The 21157-nt window shown below is 36.1% G+C and overlaps 2 protein-coding genes across 2 annotated transcripts in view; one reads left to right on the forward strand and one right to left on the reverse strand.

Moving 5' to 3' along the window:
- Positions 1-1563: 1563 nt before the first annotated feature.
- LOC130053936 (DNA repair and recombination protein RAD54B-like) overlaps positions 1564-21157 on the reverse strand; it is a 31693-nt gene continuing 12099 nt past the window's right edge. The window contains exons 7-26 of the mRNA XM_056161709.1: positions 19177-19264; positions 18905-19004; positions 18731-18783; positions 16918-17004; positions 16511-16665; positions 15107-15154; positions 14944-15025; positions 14782-14862; positions 14491-14640; positions 14167-14278; positions 13743-13922; positions 10890-11098; positions 10478-10636; positions 9305-9431; positions 6705-6811; positions 6505-6570; positions 3532-3645; positions 2918-3067; positions 2694-2768; positions 1564-2612 (exon numbers count right to left, since the gene is read on the reverse strand). Of these exons, the coding sequence (XP_056017684.1) occupies positions 2523-2612; positions 2694-2768; positions 2918-3067; positions 3532-3645; positions 6505-6570; positions 6705-6811; positions 9305-9431; positions 10478-10636; positions 10890-11098; positions 13743-13922; positions 14167-14278; positions 14491-14640; positions 14782-14862; positions 14944-15025; positions 15107-15154; positions 16511-16665; positions 16918-17004; positions 18731-18783; positions 18905-19004; positions 19177-19264 (2233 nt within the window). The 3' untranslated portion in view covers positions 1564-2522. The remainder of the gene's footprint in view (positions 2613-2693; positions 2769-2917; positions 3068-3531; positions 3646-6504; positions 6571-6704; positions 6812-9304; positions 9432-10477; positions 10637-10889; positions 11099-13742; positions 13923-14166; positions 14279-14490; positions 14641-14781; positions 14863-14943; positions 15026-15106; positions 15155-16510; positions 16666-16917; positions 17005-18730; positions 18784-18904; positions 19005-19176; positions 19265-21157) is intronic.
- On the forward strand, positions 1571-2345 carry LOC130053937 (gem-associated protein 6-like). Its single transcript, XM_056161710.1, has one exon. It carries the CDS (start codon positions 1571-1573, stop codon positions 2102-2104), a length of 534 nt encoding a protein of 177 aa, XP_056017685.1. The 3' UTR covers positions 2105-2345.

Genomic DNA, 21157 nt, shown 5'->3' on the forward strand with positions numbered 1-21157 from the left:
TGTTATAATAGTGGATCTTAGGGGTGGAGGGTGTAAAGTAGCTGGTATACACTTCTCCTATATGGCTTATCGGAGTTCATAATGTCTATGTTCCTGCTTTTGCTTTCTCCTCCATACCATGCAGTACATTAAAGGGAGATTTCATTTGGAGCACTTCCTATTTGGAGAGCTAGGGAGACATTGTTTTTCTAAAAACAATCTCAAGTGGACACTTGTGCTTGAGGGGCTCTGGTACACACATCCTATAACCACTGATTTGTTTTTGTCCACTGTTACCTATGCTACCATTTGAGCGAGCCCAGCTACATATTATTTGCTCACCTGAGCTGAAGCGAGCTATTCTGATACCTTTTGTCTGTCTGAACTTTTGACATTTTTATCTTCTCCAGAACTACTGGACCGATTTCAATCAAACTTGGTACAAACAACCTTGGGTGAAGGGGATTCAAGTTTGTTCAAATGAAGGGCCATGCCCCCTTCAAAAGGAAGATAATGAAAATGCAAAAATAGGGTGTGGTCATTTAGAAATCTTCTCAAGAAAAGTTGAAATTTACAAGGAAGCTTCCTTACATAGTGCAGATTCATGTTAAAACCATTGCCTCCAGTGGTAGGGTGGGACCACAAGAGGGGATCAAAGTTTTATTTGCGAATATATAGGGGGAAATCTTCTTCTCAAGAACTTTGGGCCAGAGCGTTTGCTTCGTAACTGGGAGGTCGCCCCGCTCGTGCCAAACAAGACTTAAACATAGGCAAGCGATTGCTCCTTTGCCAAATTCTCTACATTTAGAACTGAGAATCTCAGGTATGACCTTTTAAAATGTAGGGCCTCTGTCGCGGGTTTAAATTATGAGTGACCTCTAATAGCAGTAGAAAAAATTTAAAAATCCAAAGTTGGAAATATCAGTAAACACACATTTTGTCTCTCAGAAAGCTTTTTGACATTTCACTTTTGATTAGGCATGTTTCTGTTGATATCAACATGGGAAGGATAATTATTTTAACTATGTCAAAAAGCTTTTTGAGAAACCAAATGCATCATTGTGTATTAATTTTCCGACTTAGGATTTTCGATATTTTTTTCTCTACCACTAATAGGTATAAACTCATGATTAATGATAGCCCTGTTGTGAGGATTGGGCTATAGTAAAGGTCCAAGGAAATACTTGTTTTTTAAATAGTTTTCTTCATCTAAGAAACAATCACAAATTGAGTGAGAGGCATTTCCCACAGACCTCATGTTTACTATTAGCCTCTAATAAGTATTGATACAGTAAGTCTTAAATATATTACTTACATTATCTTTTCAGCATTGACAAAGAATCTAATGATGTCAACCAAAAGATGACTGAACTGAAAATTAAGCTGGAAAAGGCCAGAGAATTTGTTGACAAAATGCCAGGAATACAATGCAGCAAAACAGAGCAGTTGAAACAAATAGATATTTTAAGAAATCAACTTACAATCAAAACAGCTTTGTTGGAAAAGTACAAAAATTCTGATCAGTTTAACCTGAACCATTAGAAAAGTGACTGATTACATACTGTAGATATTTTATTTGCAAAATTGAAAAATGGCAGAGGAAGTAAATGGAACTGTGCATCCAATTTTTAAGCGTGACCCTGAAGATTTAATGCAGTATCTCAACAAACAGGTCAGTGTTCTAAAAGAAGATGGAAAAGAGGTCATAGGATGGGTGTACACAATTGACCCAGTCTCAGAGAGCTTTGTTTTGTTGTCATTTACAGATGACAAAACAGAGTTGGACATAGTTATGGGACCAAGTGTCAGGCACGTCTCTATTTTGGATGAAAACTCTGAAACTTACAAGAAAAGAATAGAAGCCATGTTTAGACCACCTGAAGTTCAAATGCTTTCAGAGGAGGAACTGGAAAAAAGAAAGAATAGACTGAAAAGCTGGCTTCTGAAAAATCGTTTGCCTGTGCAGGTGACGGGAAGTAATAATGAACTCTTGTCGATTTCTGATGCACTGTTTATTGAACCACCTTATGGAGCAGAAAATTGTCGCAGTACAAATGAAATTATCCTAGGTAGAATTCAGGGTCTCATTAAAAATATGCCTACTGATCAAGAGGAATGGTGTTGATGTTGGAAATGCATCTCTTGAACTTTGCTGATTGTTTGTCAGTTCAAATGCACAGTATATCATCTGTAAATGTAGTTGATAATATTTAGAAATGACTATGATGAGGATTTTTGTAACATTTATTGTGCATAAAAATTACTTTGAAAAAATGTTGTATATGTACTTGCACACAGTGTGTTTAAACATAATATGTGTATTGTACATTTCTTATTCTTTCATTAAATTCATGTCTCTGTACTTATTTAAGTGGAATCCATCATTTTACTGGCCTGTAACATGGAGGCAAGAGGCTAATTTATGGTTGCACCAAATTATGAAATTCTCCATCTATCCATTGTCACATGCAACAAACACTAATTCTTGATAATATGTACACACTAAAATAAGTTCACACACATACAGTAGGTATTATTAAAGTTCAATCTGTAGATGATGCAGAATTTTCAGTGTTGGTTTCTTGCCAAAAACTGAATGTAATAGAGGAGGTGGCATCTCCGAGTAACCAGTCCTGTAATTAAATTGGTTTTCATGAGAATTTCATAAATCAGGTATTATGAATATATGCTCTTAAGATTTTGCTTGTTCATACCGTCTTTTCATTTAGAACATTTCCAGATACATGCTTCCAGTCCAGAAGTTCTTCCATACCCAGTGTCTTGCTTTTCTACAAAATAAGATCGGACCAAACAGCTTTAGAACATTTTTAAATGCATACCCAATCTTGTTTTTTATACAAAATATGTGCAAGATAGTCAAGATTTGATCTGCTTTTTAATATTATGTACTGATATTACTTCAATCGGTTTAATTTACCTGATTAGAAGGAGCTATTCCCAGCTGACATGATCTTGTAGTTTGCACGGAGATGGGTTCAGGTGTTCCTATTTTCCCCCCTCCTTGACAATTACATTTCAGGAGATCATGTGTGTCACTCTCAGTGTTCTCATTCAATGAAAATAAGTCCTACAAAAAATAGTTATACTAATGATAATTTTCTGCAGGACACTCAATGAGGGATTAAGTGGCTCTGCTTGAATTCAGTCTGCAGGACACTCAATGAGGGATTAAGTGGCTCTGCTTGAATTCAGTCTGTAGGACACTTGATGAGGGATTAAGTGGCTCTGCTTGCATACAGTCTGCAGGACACTCGATGAAGGATGTAAGTGGCTCTGCTCGAATTCAGTCTGCAGGACACTCAATGAGGAATGTACATGTAAGTGGCTCTGCTCGAATTCAGTCTGCAGGACACTCGATGAAGGATGCAAGTGGCACTGCTCGAATTCGGTGTTTTTGACTGTCAAATTAATTCCTGTCTTCTGCATGCAGCACATTAAATCTCATTACTAGAGACTTGAATAGATGAAATTTATGTGTATACTAATTATTGTGAGCCAATCAGTATTATAAAGAAGATAAATGACATTTACTTTTAGTTCCTCTGCAGAGAACTGAGCTCCCCTCTTGTTTTTAAGGTCCATGATGGCACCACTTAACCCCTGCTTGCTGATCTGACGCTGATAAATCTTCTCCTCAATTGTCCCCTTGAAATGAAAAACATTCCAATGTCATAATATGTATTTCTTACCAATACACAAGCGAAGGATAAGTATTGGTGTTTTATTTGGCTCCTAGCTTACCAATGCACAAAACTCATTTGTATCGAGAAAATAAAAGCATATTAAGTTTTTACAGTGGAGCTTCGTTTATCTGGACGCTTTGGTTCCCAGTCAGATGTACTAGATAATTTGACGCTTGTACGGAAGCCTATGGGTGCCAAGGTATAGAATTAATATTTGTTTAACTGGTGGCTGCCAGTTAATTTATCTGGCGGCCGTCACTTAATTTAACTGGTGGCCGCCACTTATTATGGCAGCCGCTATATAAATTAATTGGCGGCCGCCACTTAATTAATCTGGCGGCCGCCACTTAATTTAACTGGCGGCCGCCAGTTAATTTATGTGGCGGCCGCCATTTAAATGAATATTAATTCTATACCCTGGCATCTATCGGCTTCTGTATTACTGGCGGCCGCCAGTTATTTTATCTGGCGGCCGCCACTTAATTTATATATGGCAGCTGCCAATTGCAAACAATGTAATTCGTATCGCTGAGTGATTATTTTGGAAAGATTTAGAATAGTACGCAAACACGTAGCATAATTATTTTCAAAGTGTAGGGACAATCGGAGGAGAAATTGTCTTCTACAAATGTTGACAAGCAGAAAAGGAACCTAAAATGTATCTTTTGCCCAAACTTCGTACTCTTAAATTGGAGGGAACCACTCCTAAATTGGAGGGAGGGGGTTCCGTTCATCTTTCAATTTGTTAGTCCATTCATTATTACATTTTTACCCTTCATTACTACCACCAAAAGAGTGGGGTGGGGGCCAATCCGCCAATTAACCTTATTTCACATGTGAAAATAACTTAGCTTGCATAAATAACAGAAATTGAACGTTGTCAAAAAAATGGAGGGTCAGCCCCGTGGTTCTACGTATTTAACAGTACAATCGAAAAACAATAATTTAATGCTCTTAATTGTATATATATCACATGTATGCATATTACTAAGCAGTGGGGAGGGATAGAGAAAGAGAGAGGAGTTGAATAACTGGCGACAGTCATATAAATGATTTAAATTAAGTGGCGGCCGCCATATAATTCACTGGCGGCCGCCCCATAAATTAACTGGCAGCTGCCAGATAAATTAAGTGGCGGCCGCCAGTTAATATATATGGCGGCCGCCAGATAATAAGTTGCTGCCGCCAGTTAATAAGTGGCGTCCGCCACATAAATTAAGTGGCGGCCGCCAGTTAAATAAATATTCATTCTAAACCCTGGCACCTATCGGCTTCTGTAGTATATGGCATAAAGATGAATACTTCATGAGATTAATACGTTTTATCGTATTGAAAACTATAATAATATTCATCAGCACTACTACACGACACTCGTTCAAATAGAATAAACACTAGTAAAACTTGGTCAGTGGTGTTGACATGATTGCAATTTAAGAGCATGTGATTACCAGCATTGGAGTGGAACCCCCCCCCCCCCCTTCAATTAATTATCAACCATACCTGTACTAATGTGAACTTGGAATGGGAAGATTAGCGTGTGTAAATTCAAATCTGTACCTGGCAAAGAGCCATCCTCAACTACCCTGCATACCAAATTTTGTTAAAATTTGCTTAGATTGGACAACATGGAAAAATTGACAGGTTTTTGGCAGCCATTTTGAAAATTTGTAATTCACTACTTTATTCATCATTCTCAACTACCCCTTAGATACGACCTATTTTGTTCAGATCAAACAACATTAAAAAATTGACACATTTTCAGCAGCCATTCTTTGAAAAATCCATCATTTTGAAAATTATGAGTCTATTTACCATCTTCAACTACTCTTACATACCAAAATTTGTTGCAAAATGTTGAAAATTTTAAGCAAATTTGAAGGCCATTTTTAAAATGGCAGACATATGGAAAATTTCAAGTTCATCATTTTATTCGCCATCCTCAATTACTCCTAAATACCAAATTTTGTTTAGATTGGACAACATTGAAAAATTGTCACATTTCAATGGCCATTTTGCAAATCTCCGCAATTTTAAAAATATCAAGTTTACCATCTTATTCGCCATCCTCAACTACTCCAATAAGAATATATCCAAAATTTGACACATTTTAACAGCCAATTTGAAAATTTCAAGTCTACTATTTTACCATCCTCAATTATCCCATTATACCAAATCTCACTGACAACAAACAACGAAAAAGTTTGAGCATTAGAAATTGTGTTTTCTTCTGAAGTAAAAATCTGAAACCCAACCCCCTTTTGATACCCCAAAAATATATTTTTCCTTCCACATATTATACAAAATTTAAATGCTTAGGATCATCTATGAAAATGGGCCTACCATGCCATAAAATATTGTGAACTTGCAACAAACCATTTCCGATATCCACTGCAGACAAGTTTAGCTGCGAGAAAGGAGAAAAATAATAAGAACTGAACAAAACCAATAAGTTTCCAAACATCATTTGATAGACTTGATCAACACCAAGCTCAGGAAAGCTTAGACAAATTCGAAAAAATAACCATCCAGATAAATGAACCAAAATGTAATGGAAAAATGTATTTTGTAGAATAAAAGGACTATCTGGACCCAGAACGTGGAATTTCAGATAAATGAGACAAAATAACGTATGTTCAAAATAAATAGAGTCTGAAAGATGAAGTTACAGATATCTTGCAGAGTATGGATATCTGAGGGTCTCTGTATATGCACATGTAAAATGACATAATAGAAAGATTTCTTTACAGGTACTAAACTGTCCTTTTAAATCTTTGACAAAGTGTACTTAGTTTCACACATTTTGATCAAAATAGTAACCTACAGTTGTAAGGAGTCTGTAGATGTAAATCTGTCTTTTTTGTCCATCTCTCCATACCCTTGCCATGGCCTGCAGGGGAAGCAACAAAAACAAAGATTTTTAATTGGGATCTCACTGCGAATCAAAACATGATTTGCGAATGTTATCTGATTTTAAAATGCAACATTCTTTTTCCAAATAAAACAACATGAGACAAAATTCACTTGTAAATCATTGGCAGGGTTCCAGTCCACGTCATAGAGCAGGAGACGAGATGCCCCAACAAGGTTCAAGCCTACTCCTCCAGCTTTGGAGCTTAACAGGAATACCTCTGTAGGGAAATACAATATGGCATTTAAAAAAAATCAGATGAACTAGTCTGCTCTATTGTCTAAACAGGAATAGGTCTGCAAAACTGCAAATTTGAACGCCACATTTATACAAAGTGTGACAATCACATTGTTACAGTCACAACTACACAGACTATATAACTTTAACTCCGATGGAGGACAAAAACAGAAAATGTCAAAAGCAACCTTTGGATCAAGTACAAGAATTCAATGTGCACATGTTACAAAGGTATAGACTAAAAAAAAACCCTGATCTTCCTATCACAATGGCTACACGCAATCTTTGGGTATTATTGGCTAAGGCATTTTCAAGATAGGCTTTGACCTTTTCTTGATGTGACCTTACAACATGTCAAAAGCAATCTTCATTTCAGAATTGAATTCATTATCCATTTTACAAAGATATAACCAGGACACCAATTTGAAACCTCTACTAGTGATGACCTTGAACTTCAACAAATGACCTTAGGTGAAAGTCATGACTCACCCTCAGATCAAACCCAAACCTTTGTCAAATAGGGGTTTATAGCTTGTTTTCTTAGAAAGTTGTAATCCACTCAATTTTCAAATTAAAACTTTGTGGGAAATCAATATAAATATTAGAAGTCATTAGACCGGAATATTTACCCATTACCTTGCACATGAATATATATATATGGACTATGAACTTTGGTGCTCTTATTGTGGTTACACACCATAAAATGGGTGGCGTGGTGAACACACTCGCTTCTCAACCACTGCAGCCCGAGTTATATCCTCAAGATCGGCAGTGGTTGAATGTGCTAGGGTAGTGTGGCTGCCCATTCAGACCTGGGTTTCCTTTGGGTACTCCAATATCCCCTACATCAATGGCCCATTCACATCAATATCCGAGTTGACCAGACATGAAGTTGTAGAAGTTTGCTAATATCATCAGATAAATAAAGTTTACACTTTTTACACACCATGACAGAGTCTGATTTGAACAAGCTAAATTTAAACTATATAGGAAAATGCCTTCACATTATTATGACAAATCATAACTTTTTTGTTTTTGAACAAATCACGGTGGCGAATCACGTGACTTTGGCATGACCTATTACCCGAAAAAATTACAACGAAAGACAAGACAAGGAAAAATTCAAACGAATAAGTAACACCTTATCAATAACAAATTGTCACATAACTTATATCAACATTTGAAGAATTTTCTCAGGAACAAATCTATACTAAAATGGTAGTTCTACGTACGATAGAAGCAGAGAACACTGACAGCTTTTTGCCAGTCAGAAAGTTTTTGACTGAAAACAAAAAACTGTGTCAATGTTCTCTGCTTCTATTGCATGTAGAACTACCAGTAAAGATTTGTTCCTGAGAAAATTCTTCAAATGTTGATATAAGTTATGTGACAAATCGTTTTGATAAATGTGTTACTTACTCATTTGAATTTTCCCTTGAGTTCATTTTTGTTGCCATTTTCTGTGCAATTGATCACGCCAAAGTCACGTGATTCGCCACCGTGAGAAGAATTTACTATGTGAAACCCCAAGACCTCTAATACTGTAACCAAACCAATGGGTTGCGATTCACACATGAATACTGTGGAATCATTTATGGCCCTAATGAACATTTCAACCAGTGACCATGGTTCAGAGTCATGACACACCATCTGGACATTAACAACTTTTGCCAAGTATGAGTATCTTATGTCTCTCCATCACAAAGTTATGGCCTGAACAAATAGTCATGACAGACAAAAAGGGGGGGGGGGGGGGGGGGGGGGGGGGGGGGGGTAATGATAACACCGGCATGTTTTGACAAATCTTATCTTCATATGCTTGAGAATTTTTTCCCCCCTTTGATTCCGATGTGCACATAAAACTTTGCATCCCTACAAAAATGTAGTCCAAACTGAATTTATGACGGCAATATTCATCAATGCTAGTCTACCATTACATAAGAAAGTTATCAACAGGTTTAGTCATTTCTGGTATGGTGGTTTCAGAGTAAAATACATAAAACCTAATCCTGTTATACATTAATTATTTTCCCTTGGAAAAGCATGCATCCGATTATTTGGACAAAAACTGAATCTCCTTCACTAGAGAATGTTTTGCGAGTTACATAAAACTGGCTCAAAGATATCAACAAACATATACATGTAGATACACATGTTAACAAATACATGTAGATGCACATGTTAACAAATATATACATGTAGATACACATGTTAACAAACATATACATGTAGATACACATGTTAACAAATACATGTAGATGCACATGTTAACAAATATATACATGTAGATACACATGTTAACAAACATATACATGTAGATACACATGTTAACAAATACATGTAGATGCACATGTTAACAAATATATACAGGTAGATACACATGTTAACAAACATATACATGTTGATACACATGTTCTGACAATGAATCAATCAGCTCACAAGAAGAGCCTTCAGTTTTTAGATCTTGAATAATTACTTTCAACACAATTCCTGCTGTTGAACTTGGTGACAATATCTTGGCGTGTGTTAGTGGGAGTTTGACCATCCAGTCGTAAATATCCATAACCACAATTTGAACAAAACTGCTGCAAGATGTCCAAAGTCTATAAGAAAAATGACAGATTGGTATTATTGTTTTTTGTTTTAATAAAATATTGAAATAGCTTAAATGTTTTAGTACAGTTAAAAAAAGAACAAGATGTGTTTGTGAAACACAAATGCCCCAGATAATGGCCAAGGGCACAAGGGCAAATATCTTGGTACCAGTAGAAAGATCTTGTCAAAAGAAATGCTCATGTACAATATTAAAGCTCTAATATTTACCATTTAGAAGTTATGACCAATGTAAAAAAAAAATTAAAAGTAGGTCAAATGTCAAGGTCAAAAGGTAACGGAAAGGTCTTGTAACAAGGAATACTCATGTGAAATATCAAAGCTCTATCACTTATTGTTCAAAAGTTATTAGCAAGGTTAAAGTTTTCAAAAAGTAGGTCAAACTCCAAGGTCAAGGTCACGGGGTCAAAAATGTTGGTACCCACGGAAAGGTCTTGTCACAAGGAATACTCGTGTGAAATATCAAAGCTCTATCACTTACTGTTCAAAAGTTATTAGCAAGGTTAAAGTTTTCAAAAAGTAGATCAAACTCCAAGGTCACGGGGTCAAAAATGTTGGTACCCACGGAAAGTTCTTGTCACAAGGAATACTCATGTGAAATATCAAAGCTCTATTACTTATTGTTCAAAAGTTATTAGCAAGGTTAAAGTTTTCAAAAAGTAGGCTAAACTCCAAGGTCAAGGTGTCAAAAATGTTGGTACCCACGGAAAGGTCTTGTCACAAGGAATACTCATGTGAAATATCAAAGCTCTATCACTTATTGTTCAAAAGTTATTAGCAAGGTTAAAGTTTCAGACAGAATGACAGAATTACAGAATGACAGACAGGACAAAAACAATATGCCCCCCCCCCCCCCCCAATCTTCAATCTCGGGGGCATGAAAATTTAACACGGGGTAAACATGTACTTATTATATGATATCATTTCCAAATGATTGTCACAGTAAAAAGCAATTCATACTGTCAAAATCGTAGTAAACAAAACATGCACAAAATGATAAATCTGAGTATTTTGGAAGTATTAAAAATCCTTCTACCTTCGTGTGATTGGACACTATCACAATCTTTTCTGAATTTATGCATATTTGTTTCAGAATTTCCGACAAAACTTTCAATTTCCCTGTATGTTCTACCGAGCAGTCATCTTCCTGGTATCCTAGGGGGAAGAGGGAGGACAAGCCACTATACACTGACCCCTAGGGAGAGGAGGTAATCAAATAGCAAATCCTATCACAATAATTGCAAAGCAAGTAATAAAAAGATAATGTTTATAGATTTTGTTACAGCTAATAGTTTTGACAATTGAGAAAAACACAAAGTCATGTGACTTGCATTTTGTAGTTTTAACAGATTTAAAGCAAGGCTCTTGACAAATCATTAAACAAACAGATAAGGGCATCCCCATGTCACTGACACCTCCATCAAAGAGTCGAGAGAAAAATATCACACCTCCTCCAAGTCCTCTGGACATTCTTCAGCCTGACGGGCTTTGGTGAAGATCAGACTGGGATGGTTACAAAGCTTCTTCAGGGCTCCTATGCAGACCAGATGTGAAGCTCCATCATTTCTAAGACAGGATCGAAACATCTTCCCCTGCAACATCTGGCAGTACAACCTCAATTGTAGGTCAGTGGGCTGACAGAAAAGCACTATCTCACCTGTCATACAAAATATCAGGCACTATCTCACCTGTCATACAAAACAAGAGGTACTGTGAGCAATGCTCACTAAGAATACCCCCGCTTACCCCAATCTCCCAAAGGGTGTTGGTAATAGGTATAAACTACCTCTTTTCTGAGTGTAAAAAACAAATGGCATGACCAACCGAACCATATTGCTACTTCGATGTCCAGTGCGCATGACCTTTGTCCTTTTGACCCCAAAATCGATAGGGAACATCTTCATCCCATGGGTAGTCCATATGTATGATATGGTGACTGTAGGTGGAAAGGATGCTTTAGAGCCCGGAAACCATATTGCTACTTCAATGTCCAGTGCGCTTGACCAAAGACCTTTTGACCCCAAAATTGATAGGGAACATCTTCATCCCATGGGTAGTCCATATGTATGATATGGTGACTGTAGGTGGAAAGGATAACGCTTTAGAGCCCGGAAACCATATTGCTACTTCGATGTCCAGTGTGCTTGACCAAAGACCTTTTGACCCCAAAATCGATAGGGAACATCTTCATCCCATGGGTAGTCCATATATATGATATGGTGACTGTAGGTGGAAAGGATAATGCTTTAGAGCCCGGAAACCATTGCGTCTACAGACGGACGGACGGACGGACAGACAGACGGACAACCTGATTCCAGTATACCCCCCCCCCCCCCCACAACTTGTTGCGGGGGGTATAACAATATCATTACCTAATGAATATTCAGATTAACATAAATCTATTCTACATCAAAGAACCTTTCTGATGCAGCCTTCCCACTCAATAACAAAAGACTATTCTGAGTTTCTTTTCATACCGAGCAAAGCTCGGACGGGCCAAAGGCCCGTCCTCGAAGCAAGGCTCTAAAGGTAACACGTATGTAAAAGAAAAAAGTCAAAATCAGCAAAAGAAAAAGAGATAATCTCTATATACATGTACGTTCACTGAAATTTTCGTGATCCATATGGGCGCCGCCATTTATTTTTTCATTACCTGTTTCAACAGTTATTCGTGTTTTATTTTGAATGCCAATAATAGAAGACTCCGATGTGCAATTCGTAATTTAAACACTCAGTTTGTTCAAAGTGAATAGAATCATTATCATTGTAACAGGTTTTAGCAAATAAATACATATAAAACCGTAATACGACTAAATAGATGAACGAGTTCATGAGTTTCTTTGAATAAGAATATACGATAAAATTACGGTTACTTCTTTGCCATTTTGAATTTATTGGTTAATTTTGTTTTGTTTTAACGGCCTTTTTCATTGCATACGGAATGTATTATTGTTGTTTATAATTGTTTGCTTTGAAAAAGAGAAAAAAGTCGAGACTAAATGTGACGTCACAATGCACAGTTTACGTCGCCTTTCGTTTTATTTCCCGCGTTCAATGAATAGGCGGATCCTGTAAAACTGTTGTCCCCATATAAACCCCTTTAATATTGAGATGTTACTGGGTGTTTAGCGCAAGGAAATTTTCATTCAAAATACATATTTTTAAATGAATCATTTACTGTACTTAACGGAATTATGATTACCACTTGGGACACTCCAATGACCATTACATGCTTCGCTCGGTCCAACGGTCACACCGTATACATATTAGCATTTTACAATAACAATTTTGCTAAGAGCTGTTCCAGAAATGATCAAATGGGGGGGTCGGGCGGCAAATGATATTTTTTTGTGTGGGTGGTCGTATTTTTTCATATTTTATTTGGTCTGTGGTTGGACTGTTAAAAAAATATTTATTATGGGTAGTGGGTAGTTTCTATTGTTTTATTTTGTGCCACGTGGGTGTTGAGTTTTCAGAATATTTTTATTGTCGCTCTTGTCGTGTTGGTTACAAAACGTCGGAGGGAAAATTGAAAACGTGCTTTCGAAATGCTGCTTTCGAAATCGGAAATCGGAAGTAACATAGAACTATTCGAGTTGTCGCTCTTTGCAGTGCATAACTTTCCATTACGGCACTCTTCAAATTAGAGGCGCGTTTAGTAGGGTCCCTTTGGACGTGATGGCGGCGAACTCTGTTCTGTAGATTATTACAGTTTACAGTGCATCGATTTGGGGAATATTTTGAAACCAATAGGTATTCCGTTTTCTAATAAAAATAGGCAAACCTTAGTTGATTTATACGAGGGTACCGATGCGTTATATTTATCAGTCGGTGTGATGGTGATATAGAGGCCTCCGGATGCAGGCTCCATTAGAAGATGAATGATTCGTGGAAAAACATATCCATACCCATTTCATGATAATAGCATCGTTTGGACTCACAATCTTTCCAACATTCCCGCCATAGATGCCTTTGATTGTTGATGTGACATCGTTTCTTCAGAACTACTGTGATACAATGTCGCATAGGCATTACCGCGTCATTGACTAGAATGTTTGTCCCGAAAACCTCGCGAGATTTGTACCGTTTTCATTTTTAAAAATATTTTTGTGGTGGGTCTGGTTAGTTTTTTGTTTTAATTAGATGGGTCATTGTAAAATGAGTTTATCAATTTGATGGGTCATGGGGTAATTTTTTATTTTTTTTAATGGGTGCTTGGTATATACAAAAGGTGCCTCCCGACCCCCCCCCCCCCCCCCATGTATTTATTTCTGGAATAGCCCTAATCAAAAAGTCCATACATTTGGGAGGTAGGTATTTAGTGTTGATTTCCTGTGTCCGTCTCAGGAGAAACAGTTTAGTAAATCGACTGAGTTCACTTCCTCTCTCTGCTCCCAATTCCACCTCCTCAGGTGAGGCACCTGGCTGACGAGAAGCAACAATGGGGGTTTCAAACACTCTTTTGAATGATGAAGAAGAACCTACAAAAAGAAAGGATAGAGAGAATACAAAGCAAATTGTTGGATAAATCAATTCACTTGACAAAATAATATACTGGTACATGTGTTATAATCACTAGTGTACAGATCAAGAGATCAGTTCTTTATTGCCCTGGTCAATATTACCATCAACTTGGACTGAGTCTAAGTGTCCACCAAGGATAAGTCTACAGATTCTAATGGTAAGACTGTGATAGTATTGAAGTATTGCTTCAAATCTACCTACCTAGTACTCCTGGATTGCAGAATTCCACTATGGAGTAAAATTCCTGTAAATCATTTTGTATTGGGGTTCCTGTTAGAACAACCCGTCTCTGTGTTGGCATACTGGCAATTAACTAGATTTGTGGAAACAGACAAATACATGATTTGTTAATTCCAAATAAAGATATCATGTAATAGTTTTTCTTGCCAGACTTATCAAAATTAATTAAATAAAGAAAATGAAAAATATCTCTAAAAGACAAAAATAATTTGTTTGCTTTTGCAATCTGCCTCCTTACTAAGTTACAGAGGTTGTTTTGATACTACTAGTTGTCTGTCTACTTACAGACGTTGTTTTGATACTGCTATTTTTCAGTCTATGACCTTCATCACAAATAATGATATCAAACTGTATGGATTGCAACTTTTCATACACTCGTACAAACATCTCATAGGAAATTATCACAATGGGATATATGGAAGTGTTCATAAATTCCTGAAAGTATATAAATATATACATGTAAATATCCTACTGCATGTAAACATATCTACAATTGTATATATCAATCATATAATTGTTCCAGTTTTTTAGAGTCTGCTTTCTTTAACTTTGCTTAACCAAGTGAACAGCACATGCCTCAATCCTATTTTCAGCACTAACAGCAAATGCCTTCAACCTCTCTGTCCCCAGCCATTTCTTCATCTCTTGAAACCAGTTCTATGGAGAAATCCTAGCATATTTAGTGATTGGTTTTGTGAATAAAACTTGATAAATATTACACATTCTGAAAGAACCTACTTTGACTAGACTTCCTGGTGTTATGATGAGAGCTCTTCTTATTACAGGTTTACCACCATAAGGTCCTTGTTTGTACAGTGTCCTATGTAACACCCAAGAATATGTCATTGTCAAATATCAAACATCTGGAATCAACCAAAAAATTCATATGTTCCAATCTTACCAAATGAGAGAAATGCTTTGTAATGTTTTTCCAAGCCCCATATCATCCCTGAAAAACAAACATATCAATATCATAATATGCTGACCGTGCTACCATTTGAATGAGTGCAGCTACATACATATTCTTTAATGTTCCTGCTTTGATCTGTAATTTAAACAATATCTATTTACCTAATACTCAGTACATGAATAGGATTAGGCAGCAGAAATAGCCTATCTTAACTCTCTCCCAAGATTTTATATTAAATCATGAACAATTGAAGTCCTGTATTAGGTTCTTGCTAGATTTAGATCACTCTAAAATACCCAGCATGCACATAAACAATTATGACTATAAACATGTACAGCTGTATACATGAACGTAGTTGAAATAATGTGTCTGACTTGCTTAACCTTTGACTACTTGTTCTGAACTGTATGCTCTACACCACTTCTACTTTCCTTATTTTTACTCTCAATCTTTTCAAGTCACTAATTGTGTGATAAAAATGCCCAAAAATGTCCAAGTCTTGTCGCAAACCTTTCAAGACTGTAAAACTGAGAACAGCACTGCCTGTGGGCATCAAAAGCATTTCAATGTAATGATGATTTTTAATAACTTAATAAATTCAACACCATTGTTGTGTAGATCCAGAATATGTCTATTTTTACCCCCAACCCCCCTTATGTGCATTTATCTACAAGTAATTTGTTAGAAATAAATTCATATAATAATTCCCTTGTAGCAATGTTTCAGAAGAAGAAATAAGAATATCTATAAAATTGTACAGAATCCTAGTTTTAACAAATTGAGATTTATTCATAAGCCTATGAATTTTCAGTCATGGATAGTAATAGGCATGTTTGGCTATCATGGGGGAGGGAGGGGGATGTCATCATGGTTTGCATTAATGGATGTGCCATGGATTTGAAACTGTTAAATAGATTTGAGCAATTATTATTTTTTGACATGAAAAAAATAAAGATGTTTTTTTGTTCATTGCTTTTTTAAAATGATCTCCTACTTAAGATCTGCCACTGTCACAGCCGTATTATGATGTACGTCAAAATGTAGCCCTGATGTCACACATCATCTTACCCTACCCTTTATCAGCATTGCACTTCATTAAAAATTAAGCGTAATGGAGCACTGTATTTTGGAGCAAAGAGACCACAAGATTGGGATGATAATACATGTAAGTTCACAATCTTAGAATGCGTGACTTCATGAGATTTCTGAGAATTTTTGACAAAGGACTTTTGGGATTGGTGACAAAAAATGTTCCTTGTTAAAGGTTCAGATTTAGCATGGATCAGCGCACTTTAGTCATTAGAACTCGTTATTACCTTTGAAGCATAGATAGCATATGGTATAAATGGTGAATTCAAGAAACAATTTGAACTGAAATTCAAATCAAGTTCTCACGCCAAGATGGCTCCCCTTGCTGAAACATTTCGGAAACCCATAACACACTCGTAGAGAAATATCACACCCTCCCTCTGGTGTGGTCTTAGGTGAACTGACAGATAGGGATCCACCACCACATCCACTACAGGCATGTTCCTCTTATTGTACTGCCACTAAAACAGAACCAGTACATTATTTACCAGTGATACAATGAATTTATCAATTTCTTTTACAATGCATGTGTATGTTGTTGCTTTAAAAATTATGAAAAAATTCATTTCTATCCTTCTCATCAAATATCCAACTACAATATTTCAAAGGATGCATTATGCAAAAATGTTTGAGTTTTTCATGTCCTTCATCTAATAATAATGAAAACATTTTTCACTATCCTTTTTTTCTTTTAAAATAAGCTCTATACTGACTTGATGAGCTGCACTGGGTCTGGGCATGACAAGATTATTAGGTGCATATGGATCATGTCGAGGGGTGGAGGAGAATGAATTTGTACCCTGAAAAACAATTTTTGAATACAATTTACACGTACATGTATCTCTATAAATAGAGAAATTGATGAAATATTTTTCTTTTCTAAAATTATATTTTATAATGAAGCTTATCAAAATGAGAAAATTTGGCCCCCATTTTGCCTTTATCATTAAGGGCTGTTCCATTAAAACATATGAGGTACCCGGGGACGGCAATTAAAAAAAAAATCTATGGGTGCTTGTCACTGGTAGAAAATTGCATGTATGGTGGGTACCTACTGCCAGAAAACTGCATCTGTGGGTGGTTGTTTTGATAAAATCTTTATTTTTTTACCGAAACTGAGAGGAATGCAACAAGAGAAGGGAAGGGTTGAAAGTAGAATGTGAAACAAATGCCGTTTTCTGTCTTCAGGATTATCTCCCTTGTCCAAAATGGACGAAACGTGCTCGTGGTCGATGGTCCATTGAAACGGTTTTTGATTTTTTCTAGCTGCAATAATGTAGCCCTATCCAATTTTTTTTTATTCTGACGTTTTCGGGATGAGGCTACAATTCCATAGGATCTCCGTAATGGTGCAAAATAATTTTATGAATAACCGATAATAAACTCTGCACTGTGTATTAGTCCCAAATGTTGTTTACAAATTACACCAAAAGGAATACCAACTTTGTGCTCAGGCATGTCTAATAAAGGTGTTTTTCATTAAATATAATGTACAGCATGCAAAATTCTTCGTCTGCTCCGCCATGCTTGTTATCGCGAAATCTTGTAGGTGGATCTAATGAAAAAGCTAAACATTGACAATCGGCGCGAAAATGTAGTTACTTGAGCCACTTCGACAAAGAAAGGAAAATCAAATTCAAACCTTTTCAATACCGACGAAACAGCTTTCGCCTCCATACTTGTCCATTGATGTAAATGCTACTTTATATGACATATGCAAATGACTTGACAATCGGAAGTTGAAACTTCAGTACATCAAACATGGCGCACAAATATGAATCGAGAAATTGAAATTTATCGAAATTGTTGAAAACGGTAGAATAGAGCCTCACAAATCTTAAGTTGCAGGTTGTAAATTTATATATTGACTAAGAAACATAGAATATCATTTTATTTACGTAAAGAGACAAATTTTCTTGTTTTTTAATACTCAAAATACTAGTCAATTTTAAAACTTTTAATATTTGTTTTTGAACATTTACAATACTAGACTTTTTATGAACAGGTAGACTTATAAAATTAATTTAGTTCATCATGTTCAAGAAAGACAGTCTTGATAAAATAAATTGATGGTTCTATGATCAAGCTTCATTGATGGCCAGTTATTTGAATGGTGATGACACCCAAGATACTCTTCTTCTCTTTACTATCATGCTTGGGAACATCTGAAAATAGACCTCTATTCAGGGGTTATAAATAGTCATTCATACATATTGAATTTAAAGAAAAAGTGTATTTCACATTTATTTCACTTCTATGGGTGGTGCCGCACTATCTAAAATTGCTTCTGTGAGTGGTCCCTCATTACATTTTTATGCTTCTATGGGTGGTTACCCAAATTTTAAAGTGCCTTCCCCGGGTACTTCATATGTTTTAATGGAACAGCCCTAATTAATTTATGTGATTGACTCAATTTCAAATGGATCTAAAATGAGTAGACAAAAATTGACACAGACTATTTCAATGCATTAGGGCAAGAATGAAATAGGTGGACATTTTCCATTATATAGTATATGTTATACTCACAACTGCTTTCTCTCCTTTCAGTGGGTTGACAAATGTCTTCTCTCCAACAGAAACTATATAAACAACGAAATCTATCAAACATTCAGCACTGAACATCTGATGCCTGATAATATTGATCATACAAAAGTTTAAAGACTGGCTTAGAAGTAAAGTTTGTAATATAATATGGCTCACCCACTGGTCTGTCTGGCACTGTGTTGACCCTGGCAGTATCTACCAATGAGGAGAAACATTTTCCAGATGTAAAGTGCTCTTCAGTCATCAATGACATCACCTAAAGTTAAATGAAGATGCATATATCCATTCGATTTTTTGATGTAGAACTAAAGCAGAGTTATTCAGTCTTTCAATGTTTTATCTGTAAGTAAAATTATCAATTTGTAATTTTAAATTTAACCATGTTATAATTGCACCATTTAAAAAATAAATCTGACATAGCTACACACCTGTATTTCCTTGGCACCTATCGTCAGGCTTTCATCCTCTTTCAGTGCCTCTAGCTCAGCACATTTGTATCCTGTTCCTTTACCTATTCTGTTGGTCAAAATTTCCACAATGCAAAATTAGGTGTACAAGGAAAAATTCTGTGCAAGTTTTAGCATACAAAAACTAATAATTCTCACCAAATTACTTAGTGAGATCAGATAAGACACAACTTTCCAAATGAAACAAATTACAATGAAAATGTGTATTTCAATATATCTAAAACAATATATGATTATAATCTGTTGATTATAAAGTCTTCAAAATGAAGTACTGGTTGTATAAAAGAAGGCTTTTTCCAAGTACTACTGTTTTCCCCACCTTAACGCCCACAAGACACTAAATATAGTATAGAACATCAATCGTTGACGATTAATACATTCATGTATATTTACACTTCCATCTTTATAAGAGTAAGAGGTCAAGATCACTGGAGTCACTTAACAATGATACTAGTTTGTAGGTCACAGCATCCTTTTATCATATCTGAAGATTCCACGCTTCTATCAGTCCTCTCTAAAGTAATAAGAGTTTCTATGGCCAAGGTTAAAGGAGTCATTCAATCTTGATATCAGTTTGTATCCTCTTATCATTACTGAAGATCCCATGTCTCTATCAGACCTGGTTTTGAAGTAATACCAGTTTTATGTTCTAGGTCTGAGGTCAAGGTCACTGGATTCATGTGACCTTGATACTAGTTTGTAAGTCCTATCATCCTCTTATCATTTCTGATGATCCCATGTCAATATCAGTCCTGGTCTGGTTCTAAAGTTATACTACTTTTAATATGCCTGTCGTATAAAGATGGGATGTATTATGCCATGGCACTGTCCATGTGTCCATCTATAACCCAGAGGTCATGTTTTCCGGACCTTTTTCAGTAAGGGATATATGTACAGTTGTACAGCATTCAAAAGGTAAATCACAATTTCACCCTCGAAAAGCGTAAAAGTGAGTTTGCATTTCAGCTAAATTGGTGTATCGTGACCTACTTTAGGGCTTAAGTTTTCCAGACTATTTTCCTTTACGGATACAGATATTGTTCTGACATTTAGTCCCAAGCTTCCTCTGAAGAGTATGTTCAGTTTGCATTTCAGCTGGATTGGTGCACACACTGTGACCTACTTTAGGACTAAAAGTAGGCCAAACAGTTTTCCAGACTTTTTCTCATTATAGATGCAGATATTGCACTAAAATTATGTTGTCTCTGTCTGACAGGCGTATGGTGTACCATTTATGGTACTCTTGTTCAATCTAATTAAAATTAGATGTTAGATCCACTCACATACTCGGATCTAACAATTTTCATTAGATTGATGTTTATGGTCAGAGGTCAAGGTCACTGAGTCCTTTCACCTTGATACTAGTATGTAGGCCCTGTCATTCTCTTCTCATTTTGGAATTAATTTTTTCCTCATAGAACTGTATGTTAGACCCCATCCACATTTGATCCCCCAAAATGTACCCTAACTTCCTTCAATCTAAAAACAAAAACATTTCTACACAACTAGACACATTGGCATATCCAAGTATCTAAAACTTTCCTCAATGGTTACTGAGAATGACTGCAGATATTTTTAAGCACAAGAAAAAAGAACAAGAAGCGGACGAATAATAAGAACCAAGCAAAAAATATTAAGTCTCCAAACTAAGTTTGGGAGACTTAATAAGAACCGAGCAAAAACAATAACTCCCAAAACTTTGTTAGAAAGATTTAACAAGCTAGAGCACCACAAAGCGAGATACCTTTGCAAATGAGCAAACATGACACAACCTGATACAGGGTTTGAAGCTAACTTTTTATGTCACCAGTCCAGCCAGACTGATAGAGTATAATTTCAACCAGTCCACAGAAAAATGTACCAGTCCAACAGAGTTTTCTAGAAATAATTAAACATATTTCGTTAATGTTATTAAAATGAAATTTAACTCAATATGCCTCAG

Source organism: Ostrea edulis, chromosome 4, assembly GCF_947568905.1.
Source record: "Ostrea edulis chromosome 4, xbOstEdul1.1, whole genome shotgun sequence".
Classification (NCBI taxonomy): domain Eukaryota; kingdom Metazoa; phylum Mollusca; class Bivalvia; order Ostreida; family Ostreidae; genus Ostrea; species Ostrea edulis.

What these genes read in the sequence shown, in the direction of transcription:
- LOC130053937 (XM_056161710.1), top strand. Translation starts at nt 1,571, where the DNA reads ATGGCAGAGGAAGTAAATGGAACTGTGCATCCAATTTTTAAGCGTGAC.